The sequence below is a fragment of the Procambarus clarkii genome, chromosome 6, assembly GCF_040958095.1.
Source record: "Procambarus clarkii isolate CNS0578487 chromosome 6, FALCON_Pclarkii_2.0, whole genome shotgun sequence".
Classification (NCBI taxonomy): Eukaryota; Metazoa; Arthropoda; class Malacostraca; order Decapoda; family Cambaridae; genus Procambarus; species Procambarus clarkii.
This window is the reverse complement of record NC_091155.1, coordinates 37,555,203-37,571,646: the sequence shown is the minus strand read 5'-3', so window position 1 is coordinate 37,571,646 and position 16,444 is coordinate 37,555,203. Positions and strand designations below refer to the sequence as shown.

Below are 16,444 nucleotides of genomic sequence, written 5' to 3'. Positions count from 1 at the left end.
GCCCCCATACCCACCATGGAGCCCATACCCACCATGGAGCCCCCATACCCACCATGGAGCCCATACCCACCATGGAGCCCATACCCACCATGGAGCCCATACCCACCATGGAGCCCCCATACCCACCATGGAGCCCATACCCACCATGGTGCCCATACCCACCACGGAGCCCATACCCACCATGGAGCCCCCATACCCACCATGGAGCCCATACCCACCATGGAGCCCATACCCACCATGGTGCCCATACCCACCATGGAGCCCATACCCACCATGGAGCCCATACCCACCATGGAGCCCATACCCACCATGGAGCCCATACCCACCATGGAGCCACAATTAGAGGATAAGACACCCAACAAGAGACAGGCTGGAGCCCACCTAGGGGCGCATCGTGCGTATCCGCCCCACAATCACCACCTTAAGAACCTTCAGTCCATCGCGATCAGGTTCAGCGACAAAAAGAGGACTGACAATAAAAGCGTTCCCTCGCTCGCGACGTTGGCTACCTCATACGGGCATGAGAGTATGCCTCCCCAAACACCAGAAGATGTCCGAAAGAATTACAAGACTGGCAAAAGGTCGGCGGGAAATGACAATTAGAAAGGAGAAGAGGGGGAGAAAAATGAAACAAAGAAAACGGAAAGACTTCAGCACAATTAGTGAAGATGGCAGCAGGAGTATAAGGCTCTAAAAGGACAGAGGACCGTCCCACGGAGCATCACACCCCGGCAGCCGCCCACCAAGCCCCCTCACGACGACAACGGCCCGGATAGGGATGGGGAGAGAGTATAAGGATAGTTTGGTTGGTCTTACAGTTGTGGTTATATAATAAATAGCGGTCAGTTAGTTATACATTTATTCAGGTAATACAACAAAGTGAAATGGTGGTGAGGTCGTTGGGTCGTTACAGCTGAGGTTGTTGGGTCGTTACAGCTTAACGAGACAACCACAAAGGTAGTTTATGGTTAGCATCAACAGCACTGTCGTTATTGATGACGGTGGCACCTCTGTGGTTGATGTTTCTGGCACCTCTGTGGTTGATGTCTCTGGGAAGTTAGTGGTTGATGTCTCTGGCAGCTCAGTGGTTGATGTCTCTGGCAGCTCAGTGGTTGATGTCTCTGGCAGCTCAGTGGTTGATGTCTCTGGCAGCTCAGTGGTTGATGTCTCTGGCAGCTCAGTGGTTGATGTCTCTGGCAGCTCAGTGGTTGATGTCTCTGGCAGCTCAGTGGTTGATGTCTCTGGCAGCTCAGTGGTTGATGTCTCTGGCAGCTCAGTGGTTGATGTCTCTGGCAGCTCAGTGGTTGATGTCTCTGGCAGCTCAGTGGTTGATGTCTCTGGCAGCTCAGTGGTTGATGTCTCTGGCAGCTCAGTGGTTGATGTCTCTGGCAGCTCAGTGGTTGATGTCTCTGGCAGCTCAGTGGTTGATGTCTCTGGCAGCTCAGTGGTTGATGTCTCTGGCAGCTCAGTGGTTGATGTCTCTGGCAGCTCAGTGGTTGATGTCTCTGGCAGCTCAGTGGTTGATGTCTCTGGCAGCTCAGTGGTTGATGTCTCTGGCAGCTCAGTGGTTGATGTCTCTGGCAGCTCAGTGGTTGATGTCTCTGGCAGCTCAGTGGTTGATGTCTCTGGCAGCTCAGTGGTTGATGTCTCTGGCAGCTCAGTGGTTGATGTCTCTGGCAGCTCAGTGGTTGATGTCTCTGGCAGCTCAGTGGTTGATGTCTCTGGCAGCTCAGTGGTTGATGTCTCTGGCAGCTCAGTGGTTGATGTCTCTGGCAGCTCAGTGGTTGATGTCTCTGGCAGCTCAGTGGTTGATGTCTCTGGCAGCTCAGTGGTTGATGTCTCTGGCAGCTCAGTGGTTGATGTCTCTGGCAGCTCAGTGGTTGATGTCTCTGGCAGCTCAGTGGTTGATGTCTCTGGCAGCTCAGTGGTTGATGTCTCTGGCAGCTCAGTGGTTGATGTCTCTGGCAGCTCAGTGGTTGATGTCTCTGGCAGCTCAGTGGTTGATGTCTCTGGCAGCTCAGTGGTTGATGTCTCTGGCAGCTCAGTGGTTGATGTCTCTGGCAGCTCAGTGGTTGATGTCTCTGGCAGCTCAGTGGTTGATGTCTCTGGCAGCTCAGTGGTTGATGTCTCTGGCAGCTCAGTGGTTGATGTCTCTGGCAGCTCAGTGGTTGAAGCCAATTGATGTTCACTGGTTGATGGCACCGAAAGCTCAATGATTGACGACAACGTTGACGCCAAAAGCTGAGGACATGGCGTCGAGGAATCATTAATAAGGAGTGTGCAGTTGTGTAGGTCAAGGGTACCACTGTCCAGCTTGGCTGGGAGCGCCCCACACACAGCCACCAATGCCAGCAACACCAGGACCCTCATTCTCCCTGCTCCTGATCACTCAACTACCCTCAACTGAATGATTTACGACTCACTGAATATATATACCCCCGCTGTTGAGGTGAGGTGGTGGCGCAGTTGGAGAATTACTAAAGTTACCGCTGTGGAATAAGGAAGAACGGTAGGAAAAAAGGGGGAACTGAAGAAAGTTTGTTGGTGACGCTAGACGCTTCTCCTTTTTATTTATTTATTTATGCATATACAAGAATGTACATAAGGAATGTGAGGATACAAATATGGTAATTACAGTCTTGTAAAGCCACTAGCACGCGCAGCGTTTCGGGCAGAAACACAGTCCTATTCTCAATTACACAGTCACACCCTATGCAGGCGAGGAGTCACAATAACGGGGCTGAAGTACGTTTGACCAGACCACACACTAGAAGGTGAAGGGACGACGACGACGTTTCGGTCCGTCCTGGACCATTCTCAAGTCGATCGTGAATGGTCCAGGACGGACCGAAACGTGGTCGTCCCTTCACCTTCTAGTGTGTGGTGTGGTCAAACAGTCACACCCTCTCCTCCTTCTTGCTCGGGGCAGGTCTTCCTGTGATGCTTGCTAGTACCCTCACGTTACTAGTAGTGCCATAGTACTAGTAGTAGTAATAATGCTGGTACTATTTTCACTCAGGGTGCTTGCATACTATTTTCACTCAGGGTGCTTGCATACTATTTTCACTCAGGGTGCTTGCATACTATTTTCACTCAGGGTGCTTGCAAATTCATTGAGTGACAATAATGTATTTTACATCACAAATACAACTACGTCCCTTCAATAATTGTGGCATAGAACATGATTATTAAACATGTGAAAAGTATGTTTAATATGTAATAATGTTTAATATGTAATAATGTTTAATATGTAATAATGTTTAATATGTAATAATGTTTAATATGTAATATTGTTTAATATGTAATAATGTTTAATATGTAATAATGTTTAATATGTAATAATGTTTAATATGTAATAATGTTTAATATGTAATAATGTTTAATATGTAATAATGTTTAACATGTAATAATGTTTAATATGTAATAATGTTTAATATGTAATAATGTTTAATATGTAATATTGTTTAATATGTAATAATGTGTAATATGTAATATTGTTTAATATGTAATAATGTTTAATATGTAATAATGTTTAATATGTAATAATGTTTAATATGTAAAACAATTAACAATTACATAGTGTATTACATTACAAAGGGTATTGAACCTGCTAAGAATTGCCTCTTGAGAGGTTATCTTAAGATGATATCAGGGCTTAGCGTCCCCGCGGCCCGGTCCTCGACCAGGCCTCCATCCCCCAGGAAGCAGCCTGTGACAGCTGACTAACTCCCAGGTACCTATTTACTGCTAGGTAAACAGGCTAGCATCAGGGTGAAAGACTACCATTTGTTTCCTCCACCGGGGATCGAACCCACAACCTTAGGACTACGAATCCCGAGCTCTGTCCACTCAGCCGTCAGGCCCCCCAGTATCCATCTCACCATTGTCACATTCAGACAATTTGGCGTAGTACAGTACTAATTTAATTATTTCCATATTGTTCAATAGTGGTTCACAAAACTTTCTGTGAGACGCAGTTCCGAAATAATAATTTTCTTGTGCCTGATCGAAGGTTGTATTGTATTAATATATTTTTTGTATTTTGTATTAATATATTTTTTTGTATTTTGTATTAATATATTTATAAAAAATGAGTTCCATTTAGTTGCTGTCAACACCAGACTGACCAGGAGGAACAGGAAGGTGGGGGCCAACAACTGGGACCTGACCAATGAACAAGTCCACAAGGGCCGTGACGAGGATTCGAACCTGCGTCCGAGAGCATCCCGGGTCTTCAGATCCTTCTTCTTTATTATCCATTTTGGGTCATTAGTATTCGATCTATTCAATTTGTATTCAAATTGATATATTACTTTGCTTAGAATATTCTTAAATAAGTTATATTTTGAATCCACATCGAAATCCCCTTTTACGTCACCTGTCGCTGGGTTCACGTCTAGCTCCAAGACCGGCCCACAACCCATGCCCAAGACTTTCCAATCCAAATTTGAAAAGTCTATTTGACCCAAAAAAATTCTTAGGCTATTATAATCAGCTTTTCGGAAATCAGGCACTCTAACAGAATTTAGCAGCTGCCTCGTATGGACCAATAGCAGCTGCCTCGTATGGACCAATAGCAGCTGCCTCGTATGGACCAATAGCAGCTGCCTCGTATGGACCAATAGGAGCTGCCTCGTATGGGCCAATAGGAGCTGCCTCGTATGGACCAATAGCAGCTGCCTCGTATGGACCAATAGGAGCTGCCTCGTATGGACCAATAGGAGCTGCCTCGTATGGACCAATAGCAGCTGCCTCGTATGGACCAATAGCAGCTGCTATTGGTCCATACTGCATGGACCAATAGCAGCTGCCTCGTATGGACCAATAGGAGCTGCCTCGTATGGACCAATAGGAGCTGCCTCGTATGGACCAATAGCAGCTGCCTCGTATGGACCAATAGCAGCTGCCTCGTATGGGCCAATAGCAGCTGCCTCGTATGGACCAATAGGAGCTGCCTCGTATGGGCCAATAGGAGCTGCCTCGTATGGACCAATAGCAGCTGCCTCGTATGGGCCAATAGCAGCTGCCTCGTATGGACCAATAGCAGCTGCCTCGTATGGACCAATAGCAGCTGCCTCGTATGGACCAATAGCAGCTGCCTCGTATGGACCAATAGCAGCTGCCTCGTATGGACCAATAGGCCTTCTGCAGTTACCATTGTTCTTGGGTTCATAAATACTTCATCCCGGGTAATGTCTGTGTGGGTGACATCCCCACTGTTGCCTCCTGTAAATATGTCGTTCCATCTTAGGCCTTTCCAAGAATATGATTGATTGATTGATAGAGATTAATCCACCCAAGAGGCGGCACGGGCACGAATAACCCGTGTTCCAAGAGCCTAATGACTCCCGTTATAGCAGGCAACAAACTAACTTTGGCCACCTCGGACCATATACCTACGAAGACCTTTGTTCAGTTCCTTGAACAGTTCCTTGAACAGTTCCTTGAACAGTTCCTTGAACAGTTCCTTGAACAGTTCCTTGAACAGTTCCTTGCGAGTCAGAATGTGCACATTTTTTTTATTTACATTTTAGCCTTTTATTTACGTCTAGCCAAATTTCCTTCAGTCTTCTGCTATTTCCAAATTCCCAGACTTACGGGCCAACCGTCTACGGTTGGTGGATGTAGTAATAATTCCCAGACTTACGGCCCAACCGTCTACGGCTGGTGGATGTAGTAATAATTCCCAGACTTACGGCCCAACCGTCTACGGCTGGTGGATGTAGTAATAATTCCCAGACTTACGGCCCAACCGTCTACGGTTGGTGGATGTAGTAATAATTCCCAGACTTACGGGCCAACCGTCTACGGTTGGTGGATGTAGTAATAATTCCCAGACTTACGGCCCAACCGTCTACGGTTGGTGGATGTAGTAATAATTCCCAGACTTACGGCCCAACCGTCTACGGCTGGTGGATGTAGTAATAATTCCCAGACTTACGGGCCAACCGTCTACGGTTGGTGGATGTAGTAATAATTCCCAGACTTACGGCCCAACCGTCTACGGCTGGTGGATGTAGTAATAATTCCCAGACTTACGGCCCAACCGTCTACGGTTGGTGGATGTAGTAATAATTCCCAGACTTACGGCCCAACCGTCTACGGCTGGTGGATGTAGTAATAATTCCCAGACTTACGGCCCAACCGTCTACGGCTGGTGGATGTAGTAATAATTCCCAGACTTACGGCCCAACCGTCTACGGCTGGTGGATGCAGTAATAATTCCCAGACTTACGGCCCAACCGTCTACGGCTGGTGGATGTAGTAATAATTCCCAGACTTACGGGCCAACCGTCTACGGCTGGTGGATGTAGTAATAATTCCCAGACTTACGGCCCAACCGTCTACGGCTGGTGGATGTAGTAATAATTCCCAGACTTACGGGCCAACCGTCTACGGCTGGTGGATGTAGTAATAATTCCCAGACTTACGGGCCAACCGTCTACGGCTGGTGGATGTAGTAATAATTCCCAGACTTACGGGCCAACCGTCTACGGCTGGTGGATGTAGTAATAATTCCCAGACTTACGGCCCAACCGTCTACGGTTGGTGGATGTAGTAATAATTCCCAGACTTACGGCCCAACCGTCTACGGCTGGTGGATGTAGTAATAATTCCCAGACTTACGGCCCAACCGTCTACGGTTGGTGGATGTAGTAATAATTCCCAGACTTACGGCCCAACCGTCTACGGCTGGTGGATGTAGTAATAATTCCCAGACTTACGGCCCAACCGTCTACGGCTGGTGGATGCAGTAATAATTCCCAGACTTACGGCCCAACCGTCTACGGTTGGTGGATGTAGTAATAATTTCCCTGCAAAGGAAAAAACAGTATGTATAAGATAGTAGAGCTGAGGGTAACATATGATTGTATAATTAGACAATTAGCTGATTGATTGATTGATAAAGATTAAGCCACCCAAAAGGTGGCACGGGCATGAATAGCCCGTAAGTGGTGGCCCTTTTGAGCCATTACCAGTATCAAGAGCTGATACTGGAGATCTGTGGAGGTGCGGCTGCACCCTGCGTGACGGGAGATGTCTCCCGTCACAATTACCTACAGAAAACACTCTACATGTATATTGTGATGGGTCAGTAGCTAGGGATGGGAAGGCAGGATGTGGAGATCAGGGAGTACACTGACATCATAAGAACATAACATAAGAACAAAGGTAACTGCAGAAGGCCTATTGGCCCATACGAGGCAGCTCCTATTCTATAACCACCCAATCCCACTCATATACTTGTCCAACCCGTGCTTGAAACAATCGAGGGACCCCACCTCCACAATGTTACGCGGCAATTGGTTCCACAAATCAACAACCCTGTTACTGAACCAGTATTTACCCAAGTCTTTCCTAAATCTAAACTTATCCAATTTATACCCATTGTTTCGTGTTCTGTCCTGTGTTGATACTTTTAATACCCTATTAATATCCCCCCGGTTATGTCCATTCACCCACTTGTAAACCTCTATCATGTCACCCCTAACTCTTCGCCTTTCCAGTGAATGCAACTTAAGCTTTGTTAATCTTTCTTCATATGAAAGATTTCTAATTTGGGGAATTAACTTAGTCATCCTACGCTGGACACGTTCAAGTGAATTTATATCCATTCTATAATATGGCGACCAAAACTGAACTGCATAATCTAAATGGGGTCTAACTAGAGCAAGATATAGCTTGAGAACCACACCAGGTGTCTTGTTACTAACGCTGCGATTAATAAATCCAAGTGTCCGATTTGCCTTATTACGAACATTTATGCATTGATCCTTTTGTTTTAAATTCTTACTAATCATAACTCCCAGATCCCTTTCGCAATCCGACTTCGCAATCACAACACCATCTAGCTCGTATCTTGTAACTCTATCATCATTACCTAACCTCAGAACTTTACATTTATCAGTATTAAACTGCATCTGCCAATCCTTTGACCATTTCAAAACCCTATCTAGATCAACTTGAAGTGATAGTGAGTCCTCCTCCGAATTAATTTCCCTACCGATTTTCGTATCATCGGCAAATTTGCAAATGTTGCTACTCAAACCTGAATCTAAATCATTTATATATATTATAAACAACAGAGGTCCCAGGACAGAGCCTTGAGGCACTCCACTTACAACATTTTCCCACTCTGACTTGATTCCATTTATACTAACTCTCTGTTTCCTTTGGTATAGCCATGCCCTAATCCAGCTTAATATAGCACCCCCAATACCATGAGACTCTATCTTTTTAATCAGTCTTTCATGTGGCACTGTATCAAAAGCTTTGCTAAAGTCAAGGTATACAACATCGCAATCCTTACCACTATCAACTGCCTCAACAATGCTAGAATAAAAAGATAACAAATTTGTTAAACATGAACGGCCATTTATAAAACCATGTTGCGACTCAATTATTAATTTATGTTTTTCAAGATGAAGACGAATTTTATTTACTATTATAGATTCGAGTAACTTTCCCACAATAGACGTTAGGCTAATTGGTCGATAGTTAGACGCAAGTGATCTATCTCCTTTCTTAAAAACTGGTATCACATTAGCAACTTTCCAAAACTCCGGCACTCTGCCTGACTCTATTGATTTATTAAATATGGTTGACAGTGGGTCACAAAGCTCCTCTTTGCATTCTTTAAGCACCCTGGCAAACACTTCATCCGGCCCTGGGGATTTGTTTGGTTTGAGTTTTACTATTTGTTTAAGAACATCCTCCCTGGTAACTGTTAAACTCGTCAACCTGTCCTCGTCCCCACCCACATAGACTTGTTCGGCTGAAGGCACGAACAAGTCATCAGTATGTACATCGGTATGTACAATAACAGTATGTACATCGGCACTGTACATACTGTTATTGGACGCCGCTTAAATGACAATGCAAGGCGATGAGTCACAATAACGTGGCTGAAGTATGTTGACCAGACCACACACTAGAAGGTGAAGGGACGACGATGTTTCGGTCCGTCCGTTCTCAAGTCACAATCGACTTGAGAATGGTCCAGGACGGACCGAAACGTGGTCGTCCCTTCACCTTCTAGTGTGTGGTCTGGTCAACATTCTTCAGCCACGTTATTGTGACTCATCGCCCACACCTTAGAACATTATATATTGGAGTGACAACTTATTGATAACTATAGAAATAAGGAAATAAATAGTGTACCACATCAAATTGTTTGAATGTGTGATAATGGTATGATAGACTTAGGAGCTACATGAATTTTGTCCCAAGAGTGTAACAATTATATGCTGTGCTTGCTATATTAACCTGTAATGTTAAATATGATTCTTGTATTGTGATTTGTCACTTTGAAATCACTGGATTTGAGCGCCCCTTGAGGGACTTGAAGTAGAAGGAGGTAGAAGTAGCCTAAGCTGCTCTATACCTTTAACACGTATTTTATTGTTTCAATAAACATACTTCAGCTTAAATTTGAAGTGCTGTAAGTGGAGTGCCTCAAGGCTCTGTCCTGGGACCTCTCCTGTTCATAATATATATATAAATGATTCAGATTCAGGATTGAGCTACAATGTTTACAAATTTGCCGAAGATACAAAAATCTGGAAGGAAATTAAGACGGAAGAAGACTCACTATCACTTCAAGTTGATCTAAATACAGTTTTGAAATGGTCAAAAGATTGGCAGATGGAGTTTAATGATGATATATGTAAGGTTATGAGGCTAGGTAATGATGATAGTTACAGAATATCAGCGAGATAAAAGTTAACATTACGAAGCCTGATTAACAACATATGAATCAAGGAAACTAGAGAAGGCCTATTGGCTACGAGGCTATTTAGATTATACAGTTCAGTTTTTGATTGTTTCAAGCTAAGGATAGACATATATATGAATGAGTTTGGGTGGACATAATTAAAAGGCTTTTGTATTTCTGTATTATCCTGCAACTAAAGTATCCAAATTGTTTGTCAGTCATCCTCCCACCACCTCACATCAACTGCGGGGTATAAATTCAACCAAGACGGCGTTTAACACTTTACGGGCTATTCATGCCCGTGCCACCTCTTAGGTGGCTTAATCTTTATCAATCGTTTAACACAATTACGGGCTCGCCATAGCCCGTGCTACATAGACACTTCGTTCCGAGTGGCTAAATCTGAAACAACGCTTAACGACACCCAAAAATCCACCAGTTACGGGGCTATTCATGCCCGTGCCACCTCCTGCCTGCATAATCATCAATCAATCGGGAACTCCTTCAGTAGAGAGGAGTTGAGTGAACAGAAGCAGCAGGGAGAACGAGATAGTGGAGACGCTGACCCATACGCACACTCCGTAATGAGTTCCAGACGCGATTTTCTCCGTTTTTACCGACAATTACAACGTTACTCGTTGGCCTGCTACTGGCAGCGTTACTCGTTGGCCTGCTACTGGCAGCGTTACTCGTTGGCCTGCTACTGGCAGCGTTACTCGTTGGCCTGCTACTGGCAGCGTTACTCGTTGGCCTGCTACTGGCAGCGTTACTCGTTGGCCTGCTACTGGCAGCGTTACTCGTTGGCCTGCTACTGGCAGCGTTACTCGTTGGCCTGCTACTGGCAGCGTTACTAGTTGGCCTGCTACTGGCAGCGTTACTCGTTGGCCTGCTACTGGCAGCGTTACTCGTTGGCCTGCTACTGGCAGCGTTACTCGTTGGCCTGCTACTGGCAGCGTTACTCGTTGGCCTGCTACTGGCAGCGTTACTAGTTGGCCTGCTACTGGCAGCGTTACTCGTTGGCCTGCTACTGGCAGCGTTACTCGTTGGCCTGCTACTGGCAACGTTACTCGTTGGCCTGCTACTGGCAGCGTTACTCGTTGGCCTGCTACTGGCAGCGTTACTAGTTGGCCTGCTACTGGCAGCGTTACTAGTTGGCCTGCTACTGGCAGCGTTACTCGTTGGCCTGCTACTGGCAGCGTTACTAGTTGGCCTGCTACTGGCAGCGTTACTAGTTGGCCTGCTACTGGCAGCGTTACTAGTTGGCCTGCTACTGGCAACGTTACTCGTTGGCCTGCTACTGGCAGCGTTACTCGTTGGCCTGCTACTGGCAGCGTTACTAGTTGGCCTGCTACTGGCAGCGTTACTCGTTGGCCTGCTACTGGCAGCGTTACTCGTTGGCCTGCTACTGGCAGCGTTACTCGTTGGCCTGCTACTGGCAGCGTTACTCGTTGGCCTGCTACTGGCAGCGTTACTCGTTGGCCTGCTACTGGCAGCGTTACTCGTTGGCCTGCTACTGGCAGCGTTACTCGTTGGCCTGCTACTGGCAGCGTTACTCGTTGGCCTGCTACTGGCAGCGTTACTCGTTGGCCTGCTACTGGCAGCGTTACTCGTTGGCCTGCTACTGGCAGCGTTACTCGTTGGCCTGCTACTGGCAGCGTTACTCGTTGGCCTGCTACTGGCAGCGTTACTCGTTGGCCTGCTACTGGCAGCGTTACTCGTTGGCCTGCTACTGGCAGCGTTACTCGTTGGCCTGCTACTGGCAGCGTTACTCGTTGGCCTGCTACTGGCAGCGTTACTCGTTGGCCTGCTACTGGCAACGTTACTCGTTGGCCTGCTACTGGCAGCGTTACTCGTTGGCCTGCTACTGGCAGCGTTACTCGTTGGCCTGCTACTGGCAACGTTACTCGTTGGCCTGCTACTGGCAGCGTTACTCGTTGGCCTGCTACTGGCAGCGTTACTCGTTGGCCTGCTACTGGCAGCGTTACTCGTTGGCCTGCTACTGGCAGCGTTACTCGTTGGCCTGCTACTGGCAGCGTTACTCGTTGGCCTGCTACTGGCAGCGTTACTCGTTGGCCTGCTACTGGCAGCGTTACTAGTTGGCCTGCTACTGGCAGCGTTACTAGTTGGCCTGCTACTGGCAGCGTTACTAGTTGGCCTGCTACTGGCAGCGTTACTAGTTGGCCTGCTACTGGCAGCGTTACTAGTTGGCCTGCTACTGGCAGCGTTACTAGTTGGCCTGCTACTGGCAGCGTTACTCGTTGGCCTGCTACTGGCAGCGTTACTCGTTGGCCTGCTACTGGCAGCGTTACTAGTTGGCCTGCTACTGGCAACGTTACTCGTTGGCCTGCTACTGGCAGCGTTACTCGTTGGCCTGCTACTGGCAGCGTTACTAGTTGGCCTGCTACTGGCAGCGTTACTCGTTGGCCTGCTACTGGCAGCGTTACTCGTTGGCCTGCTACTGGCAGCGTTACTCGTTGGCCTGCTACTGGCAGCGTTACTCGTTGGCCTGCTACTGGCAGCGTTACTAGTTGGCCTGCTACTGGCAGCGTTACTCGTTGGCCTGCTACTGGCAGCGTTACTCGTTGGCCTGCTACTGGCAGCGTTACTCGTTGGCCTGCTACTGGCAGCGTTACTCGTTGGCCTGCTACTGGCAGCGTTACTCGTTGGCCTGCTACTGGCAGCGTTACTAGTTGGCCTGCTACTGGCAGCGTTACTCGTTGGCCTGCTACTGGCAGCGTTACTAGTTGGCCTGCTACTGGCAGCGTTACTCGTTGGCCTGCTACTGGCAGCGTTACTCGTTGGCCTGCTACTGGCAGCGTTACTCGTTGGCCTGCTACTGGCAGCGTTACTCGTTGGCCTGCTACTGGCAGCGTTACTCGTTGGCCTGCTACTGGCAGCGTTACTCGTTGGCCTGCTACTGGCAGCGTTACTCGTTGGCCTGCTACTGGCAGCGTTACTCGTTGGCCTGCTACTGGCAGCGTTACTCGTTGGCCTGCTACTGGCAGCGTTACTCGTTGGCCTGCTACTGGCAGCGTTACTCGTTGGCCTGCTACTGGCAGCGTTACTCGTTGGCCTGCTACTGGCAGCGTTACTCGTTGGCCTGCTACTGGCAGCGTTACTCGTTGGCCTGCTACTGGCAGCGTTACTCGTTGGCCTGCTACTGGCAGCGTTACTCGTTGGCCTGCTACTGGCAGCGTTACTCGTTGGCCTGCTACTGGCAGCGTTACTCCTTGGCCTGCTACTGGCAGCGTTACTCGTTGGCCTGCTACTGGCAGCGTTACTCCTTGGCCTGCTACTGGCAGCGTTACTCGTTGGCCTGCTACTGGCAGCGTTACTCGTTGGCCTGCTACTGGCAGCGTTACTCCTTGGCCTGCTACTGGCAGCGTTACTCGTTGGCCTGCTACTGGCAGCGTTACTCGTTGGCCTGCTACTGGCAGCGTTACTCCTTGGCCTGCTACTGGCAGCGTTACTCGTTGGCCTGCTACTGGCAGCGTTACTCGTTGGCCTGCTACTGGCAGCGTTACTCGTTGGCCTGCTACTGGCAGCGTTACTCGTTGGCCTGCTACTGGCAGCGTTACTCGTTGGCCTGCTACTGGCAGCGTTACTCGTTGGCCTGCTACTGGCAGCGTTACTCCTTGGCCTGCTACTGGCAGCGTTACTCGTTGGCCTGCTACTGGCAGCGTTACTCGTTGGCCTGCTACTGGCAGCGTTACTCGTTGGCCTGCTACTGGCAGCGTTACTCGTTGGCCTGCTACTGGCAGCGTTACTCGTTGGCCTGCTACTGGCAGCGTTACTCGTTGGCCTGCTACTGGCAGCGTTACTCCTTGGCCTGCTACTGGCAGCGTTACTCGTTGGCCTGCTACTGGCAGCGTTACTCCTTGGCCTGCTACTGGCAGCGTTACTCGTTGGCCTGCTACTGGCAGCGTTACTCGTTGGCCTGCTACTGGCAGCGGCCTGTCACCTCACAGACACGTCATCAACACACGTCTCGACGTCAACCACAGCTCTGCCGCCGACATCAATTTGAGTGGGGCCGCCGACAGCAGTTACAGAGGTGCCGCCGACATCAACCACACACCTGCCGCCGACATCAACCACACACCTGCGGCCGACATCAACCACACACCTGCGGCCGACATCAACCACACACCTGCCGCCGACATCAACTACACACCTGCGGCCGACATCAACCACACACCTGCGGCCGACATCAACCACACACCTGCGGCCGACATCAACCACACACCTGCGGCCGACATCAACCACACACCTGCGGCCGACATCAACCACACACCTGCCGCCGACATCAACCACACACCTGCGGCCGACATCAACCACACACCTGCCGCCGACATCAACCACACACCTGCGGCCGACATCAACCACACACCTGCGGCCGACATCAACCACACACCTGCGGCCGACATCAAGCACATAGATCTCAGAGTGAACCACCAGCTCCCCAGAGCCATCAATCACATCAATGATGACATCATTGATGCCAATCATCATCAATGATGCCAGGTCTGGGTTCAATCCCCGACCGTCCAAGTGGTTGGGCACCATTCCTTTCCCACCGTCCCATCCCAAATCCTTATCCTGATCCCTTCCCAGTGCTATATAGTCGTGGTGGCTTGGTGCTTTCATCTGAAAACTCCCTCGTTAAGCTTTAACGACCCAACAACCTAACCACCAACTAACCCATTTAGGTTTGCTGTATATCCTGAAATAAAGGAATAACTGGCCATTTATTGTATAACCCTAACCGTGAGACTAACAGCCTTTGTATGTTACATAGGTGCCACAATCACCTATGTAAACACCTGTGGAAACACAGGTGTTTGTATAATGTGAGGTTGACTGATTAGGCTGCATGGAAAGGTTTTTTGAACACACATATCTCCTATAGACATTTTCTCTATATGCTGATCTAGTCTTTATTCCCCCATTAATAAACTACAAATCTAATTAGTTTGTCTTCAAATGCCAACACTTTGAATACCTGAATTTGTTTTTTTTTATGAATACATAAATATCCTATATTCGTCTAGTGTTCGTGTACACAAAAGTGGAGTTTATGGGGGGAATCTGGTTCTAGTTTAATACTAATAAATGTATAATTGTATGGATGCAAAATAATAATTCTAAGAGAGTTCGAAGGGCCAGAATTCTGTTCTAAATGAGAGAATCAGCGACTTATGGAGCTCTGTAAATTAAATGCAATAAATTCTATTATATTCTGCCAAGAGTAAAATTCTATACATTCTAGAACCATCGTCACATGACACATTTTGGGGCCTTCTATGAGGTCTACATAATACATGTGTATACATGATACATATAGTAAATACATGTATATGAATATTAAATACATATCAATGATTAATAAAATATTCACACATATAAATTTGCAAATGCAAGAAAAGGTTATCAATGAGATAAATTAGCATTCAGATCTAATAATAATATTCATGTAAAGTAATATGAATATGAAAGGCAACTCACGATTTGGATATTGGATACGCTGTCCTATCTAAGATGTCTAATTGTGGCCCCGAGGGAACAATTTTTAACAAACTAGTATACCGGACATGTTGTCTGTGACGCGATGTAGCTGCTCCGTCTCGGAGGGTTCCGTAGGTGCTTGGATGACTGTCCAGGAAGACGATTTCTGTCAGCTCAGACACGCCGCCCAAAGATGGCGTCGCCTGTCCGCCTTCCTCGAAGGTCGCGCATGCGCATAGCTCCCAGTAGGGGTTCCGAGGATAAATTATATGGAACAAAATGCTTTATAACGAATATTTACGTCATAATAAAGGTATTATGTGGCGATAATTATTTTCTCGTGATGCAGTCAATTAATTTAGGCGATATTAAATGAGAAAAGGTCTGGAGTGAAGGTAGAGTTTATCATTCAAGTCGCTGGTACAGTAAATCGGGGCTGCATAAATTAATTCCAGTAACAGAATAAATTTACTAACGAAAAGTGAATTTATTAATCAATGATTATCGTTAATAAAGACAAAATAAGGCTAAATTCTAAGGAAAATTATATGAGGCTCCAGAGCCTAATGTAATGAATTCTATACCACTAAACTACGGATTAGTTAATGAGTATTTAATGATTATGAAGCCTAATACAGGAAATACATCCTATTGTATTAAGGATGAGAATATCTGTTGGAAATTTCCAAGAGAATTAATCTATTGGTTCACTGCTAATTCTCCAACTGTTTGTTGATCCCTGAGTTGCCTTTTGGGCCATGTATTGATAGGGGTATTAAAAGTATCAATACAAGACAAAACACGAAACATTGGGTATATATTGGATTACACACAGAAATGATAAAATCGTGATATATCAAAAGGTTCAGTCTCCGTGGCGTAGTGGTGGGACGTTCGCCTGGCGTACCATGAGCGGGGTTCGTATCCCAGGCAACATGGGATACGAAAACAAGAACAACTTCTGTATATATAAATAAATAATTTATTCTCCCGACGATATCTTATTGGGGCGTCGAAGTGGCCAAACCACTGACGTTAGAGGGTGTAAGGCCACTACGGGTTCGCCATAGCCCGTGCTGAATCTAAAACAACATAGCGGGTGTAGGTCACACATCAACTCTACATAATGGAGGCTGTGAAACAATGCTACACAAGCTACCATGTCGTAGCTCAGTCCATTAAGGCAGCGTCTGGGATGCTCTCAGACATAAGTTCGAATCCTCG

General features: G+C 47.2%; 2 protein-coding genes across 2 annotated transcripts; both read right to left on the bottom strand.

The window, feature by feature from the left end:
* Positions 1-930: 930 nt before the first annotated feature.
* Positions 931-2,370, bottom strand: LOC138356056 (mucin-5AC-like). The gene has a single exon (XM_069311635.1). The coding sequence runs from the start codon at positions 2,368-2,370 to the stop codon at positions 931-933; it is 1,440 nt and encodes a 479-aa protein (XP_069167736.1).
* A 7,849-nt stretch (positions 2,371-10,219) lies between these two features.
* Positions 10,220-14,224, bottom strand: LOC138356053 (uncharacterized). The gene is made up of 2 exons (XM_069311624.1): positions 14,150-14,224; positions 10,220-13,669 (listed from the first exon to the last, which is right to left on the bottom strand). The coding sequence occupies exons 1-2, from the start codon at positions 14,222-14,224 to the stop codon at positions 10,220-10,222; spliced, it is 3,525 nt and encodes a 1,174-aa protein (XP_069167725.1).
* Between the last annotated feature and the right edge of the window lie 2,220 nt (positions 14,225-16,444).